Source organism: Lipotes vexillifer, unplaced genomic scaffold (genome assembly GCF_000442215.2).
Source record: "Lipotes vexillifer unplaced genomic scaffold, Lipotes_vexillifer_v1.1 scaffold1329, whole genome shotgun sequence".
NCBI lineage: Eukaryota > Metazoa > Chordata > Mammalia > Artiodactyla > Lipotidae > Lipotes > Lipotes vexillifer.
Genome location: NW_006797566.1, coordinates 1,954,758 through 1,959,244, shown reverse-complemented (window position 1 = coordinate 1,959,244; position 4,487 = coordinate 1,954,758). Strand labels below are relative to the sequence as shown.

General features: G+C 50.4%; 1 protein-coding gene across 1 annotated transcript; it reads left to right on the top strand.

Annotated features, from left to right (window-relative positions):
- The first annotated feature begins 1,624 nt into the window (after positions 1-1,624).
- KLF14 (KLF transcription factor 14) lies at positions 1,625-3,687 on the top strand. Its single transcript, XM_007469724.1, has one exon. It carries the CDS (start codon positions 1,898-1,900, stop codon positions 2,879-2,881), a length of 984 nt encoding a protein of 327 aa, XP_007469786.1. The 5' UTR covers positions 1,625-1,897; the 3' UTR covers positions 2,882-3,687.
- Positions 3,688-4,487: the final 800 nt, after the last annotated feature.

Genomic DNA, 4,487 nt, shown 5'->3' with positions numbered 1-4,487 from the left:
CTAAATAATAATATTTTTAAAAAACAACTAGTAAAGAATTCTATCTGATAGAATTCTAATATGTGTAGATAAAGAGTTAATTGTCTAAAATTTTGAAGCAAGCAGCTTTATAATAATTATCTGTTTTAGAATAGAATCTCCATAAAGATAACAAAGCTGACAAGGTCATAAAACTACTGAAATGAATAAAGCAGATTCTGTAAGTGTCAACATGGATAGTTCTCAAAATCATACTGAGGGGAAAAAGTAGTTGCAAAATGATATGTACACTACTGTACCATTTATAAAGAAAATTTAAAATATATAAGCACGGACATATATTTACATATAAATATATATAGGTAATTAGGTAATAAAGAATAATAACAATGCTGGAAGAATACACACTTTATGATACTGATTATCTAGGCAAGTAAGGAGAGAGAAAGGTGAATGGAACTGGGGAGGAAAATAAGGTGACATTCAACTCTATCTGGAATTTTTAATAAAAATAAAAAACCTGAAGCAAATGTGACAAATATTTCACATTTGATTACCCTAAGAAGTAATACACGAATATTTGTTATTCTTGAGATATATGTATTTTTAATGTTCAAAAGAAAAAGAAAAGTAATGAAGAATTGCAAATAAACTGCACATAATTCAAAAATATTTAAGTAAAGCTTGTATACATCAAAAACGATATGCTATGACTATTTTTAGAAATTATCCTGTTTGCTTTTCTGTGTGTTTTTAATTTTTTAAAATTCAAAAGAAGAAAAAAATGAAAGCAGTGAAGAAATGTAAACATATACATACATATATCTGATTATATAAAGAGAAAAACCTCCACAATCACAAAACGCCATATGAGCAGTTCTATATAAATTGCTGCATTTTCTTATTTTTAATTTTTGTCAAGAGAAAAATAAAAGATGTTGCCTAATTGGAAACGTGACTTTCTATTATTAAAATTGTGGGAATCCATTTTAATGTGTTTATCTCGCTGCTAGTCTATAATTTATATTACAGCGTGGAAATTTGTTTGTATGCCTGTGACAGGTTAAAGCAGTTTAAACATGCATTTTTCTTTCGTTGGTTGAATAGTTAAATCGTTACTCAAAGGATTTTAAGTTTCAATTTCAACCATGAGGGGATTCTTTGCTTTTTTTCAAGGTTAAAAATGTTTCTGGTTCAAAATGCTATTAATTAATGGCTACGTAGTGGCTCTATTTAGGGAATTGGTACCGACCCTGGGTTAGCAGTGGAACTGTTAGATGAGAAAACTTTTTTGATGAAGACTCGGGGATATTTTAAATTCGATCTGACAGCGGTAACAGACGTGAAATGTAATTCCAGCCCGCTTAACTAACAATCGTAATTATGAATCGAAAGACATGTCAGGTATAAGCATTTTTTTTCCTTAAAAAAAAAAGTTTCTCGGACTCCGCCGGACACCCAGCTGGCGGAGGACCAGCGGGCGAAGGGGGGGCGAAGCCGGCAGGCTGCCCAGAAGTTACGATCGGGGAGTTTTCTCTTTATTAAAATTACCTGGCTCACCAGCAGAGGCAAGAACGCGAAGACAAGATAATTTCTTAGGCTGTTAAAAATGACTTAGCCCGGTGGGCCGCGCGTTCCGAGGGGGTGTCCTGCGGCCGGGGCGGGTCCCGCCGCCCCCGCGGGCTCCGGTGCGTCAGGGGCGCGTCAGGCGGGGCGGGCGCCGCGCGGGCGGCGGCGGCGGCGGCGGCGGCGGCGGCGGCGGCGGCGGCGGCGGCGGCGGCGGCGGCGGCGGGTGGCGGGCGCCGCGTACCGGGCCTCCTGCTTCTCGCTCCGAGGCTGCGGGACGGACGCTCCCGAGAACTCTCTCGCCCGCGGCCGGCCGCGCTCGGACGGCGCGCGCCGGCGGTCCGGCGGTGCCATGTCGGCTGCCGTGGCGTGCCTGGACTACTTCGCCGCCGAGTGCTTGGTGTCCATGTCCGCGGGTGCAGTGGTTCACCGCCGCCTGCCGGACCCCGAGGGCGCGGGCGGAGCGGCAAGCTCGGAGGTGGGTGCGGCGCCGCCGGAGTCCGCTCTGCCGGGTCCGGGGCCACCGGGGCCCGTGTCGGTCCCCCCGTTCCCCCAGGTCCCCGCCCCCAGCCCCGGCGCGGGCGGCGCCGCGCCCCACCTGCTGGCTGCAAGCGTCTTGGCTGACTTGCGCGGCGGCTCTGGGGGGTGCTTTGGAGAGTACTCGGGGGAAGCTCTGCGCGCCTCGTCCGGTTCCTCCGACCCGACCCCGTGCTCCGGCCCGACCCTGTGCTCCAAGCCGACCCCGGCCACCAGCGAGGCCGAGGTCTCCGGACCCGTGCACTCCTCCCGCGCGCTTGCGGTCCCTGGCGCGCCAGCCATCCCGGGAGTGCCTGCCCACCCTGGCGCCGTCTCCGGCGTGGCCCCTGGGGCGGGCCCAGCCCCCGCCACGGGTCCAGGCCCCCGTCGGAGGCCAGTCACACCTGCTGCCAAGCGCCACCGCTGCCCCTTCCCGGGCTGCAACAAAGCTTATTACAAGTCATCGCATCTGAAGTCCCACCAGCGCACCCACACGGGTGAGCGCCCTTTCTCCTGCGACTGGCTCGACTGCGACAAGAAGTTCACGCGCTCCGACGAGCTGGCCCGCCACTACAGGACGCACACGGGCGAGAAGCGCTTCTCCTGCCCCCTCTGCCCCAAGCAGTTCTCCCGGAGCGACCACCTGACCAAGCACGCCCGCCGCCACCCAGCCTATCATCCCGACATGATCGAGTACCGGGGGCGCCGTCGCACTCCCCGCGTCGACTCGCAACCCGCCAACCTGGTGGACAGCTCCGGCTCCGTCCCCGGGCAGGTGCCCAGCTTTACCACCTGCTTGTCTGACAGTCATTGCTGTTAGTTGTCCCCTCAAGGACGATCCCCCAGACCGTTGTCCTTGCTTTCTCTCTGCCCATCCCTCTTTCCCAGAGTGATTAGACCAAGGCACAGACTGGCTTCTCCGCTCTGAGGGTGGGTCCAGGCAGGCACGTTGGACTCTGGGGAGGGACTGTGGGCCCGAAAATAGCAGGAATCCTTACAATACGTATATCATCCAAAAAAGGGGGGGTTGCCTCAAGACAGCCCCCAGGAACTGATAAGAAGGGATGAACCCCGGTACTCTCCAGAGTCCTGAAGAGTCTCCCTTCCATGGGAACCAGAGATGTGAAACTGGAATTCTCAGGTGCCTGAGGAGCTCTCAGTCTCAAAGGACTCTAGTGTCTTACCCACCCACCAGGGCGGACCTTGGAGAGGGTGTCAGGGGTGGCAGTCTTGGAAATGTCCAGGACTGGGATGGTGAGAGGCCTTTGGAAACAGAAATGATTTCTATTTCTGTAAACAGCAATGTTTACTAATGTATTTTTAGTGTATTTTAAACAGAGATCACAGGTTGATAGGAGGTTGATATCCCCCACCCCCCAACTGCCCCAGCTACCTCTGCTAGGAGAGGCCATGTAAGAGTCCATGTGGATGTATGGCTGGGAGATGCTTCTTGGTGTCTGGGGGGTGGTGCGAGCCTGTTTGCAGGTCCTGTTGGCAAGGGTTGGAACCCTGCACTTGTGTTGTAGCTTTTCTTCTAATTTGAAGTGCTACTTGGGGAAGTAACTTCCTGGCTCACTCGCAATGATATTGGTTTAAAAATTTGGAAACAATCATAAACGCACCAGAAATAAAAGGGTGATCCAGGCTAGTTCCCACTTCACCAAGAGGGCAAACCCAAGTGACGGTGGGTGAGATAGGCCCAAACCAAGACCTTTCAGAACCATTGTTAACGTTCAGGGAAATAGGGGTTTTTGGTCCCAGCTGGCCACACTCCCAAGTAACCTCAGGTGTGGTAGATTCTGTTCATTTCTTAGTGGCTAGCTAGGGGGTTATTTCCCTTGGGGTCTGTGCATTTTTGTTTCTGCAACAGGTGAGTTGGTGGTTTGGGGAGGGGAAGGTGGGAGTGGCTTCTTTCAAACAGCTAGCTGCTCTGGATTTGGGGAAGGGACAGCAAGGTGAAAGTTACTGTCAAATAGGAGGACCCTTATCCCCTGACCTTGGAGCCCCTCCAAGTTACATCCTCAGGACCCCTCTCCCCCAGTGCAGGAATTGAGCATCACCAGTATTTATTTTTCTCTGTAAGTGTTTCTGCTGCTATGGATGAAATTGTCGGCCACTCTGCTTATGTATGTGTGAATGTGTATACATGTGACCCTTTCATTAGAGATGGGGCTGAAAGGCATTTCCTGCTCTGGTAAAGTCCTCTTTAGCCCCCTCCTGAATATCTTGTCATAGTCCACCAATCACGTTTGTGGAGGATGCCATACTCTCAAAGGACCATAATAGGCATCTAGTTAAACAAACCTCTTTCCCCTGTTTTGCAGATGAAGGTACTGAAGGCTAGGTAAGCTCGAAGTCACATGCTGAGTTGCTGGCAAAAGCCATGACTAGAACTTAGTTATCTGGCCTTCTGAGTGACTCTTTCC

Excerpts from the sequence above, each read along its gene's own strand:
- KLF14 (XM_007469724.1), top strand. The coding sequence starts at position 1,898 with ATGTCGGCTGCCGTGGCGTGCCTGGACTACTTCGCCGCCGAGTGCTTG.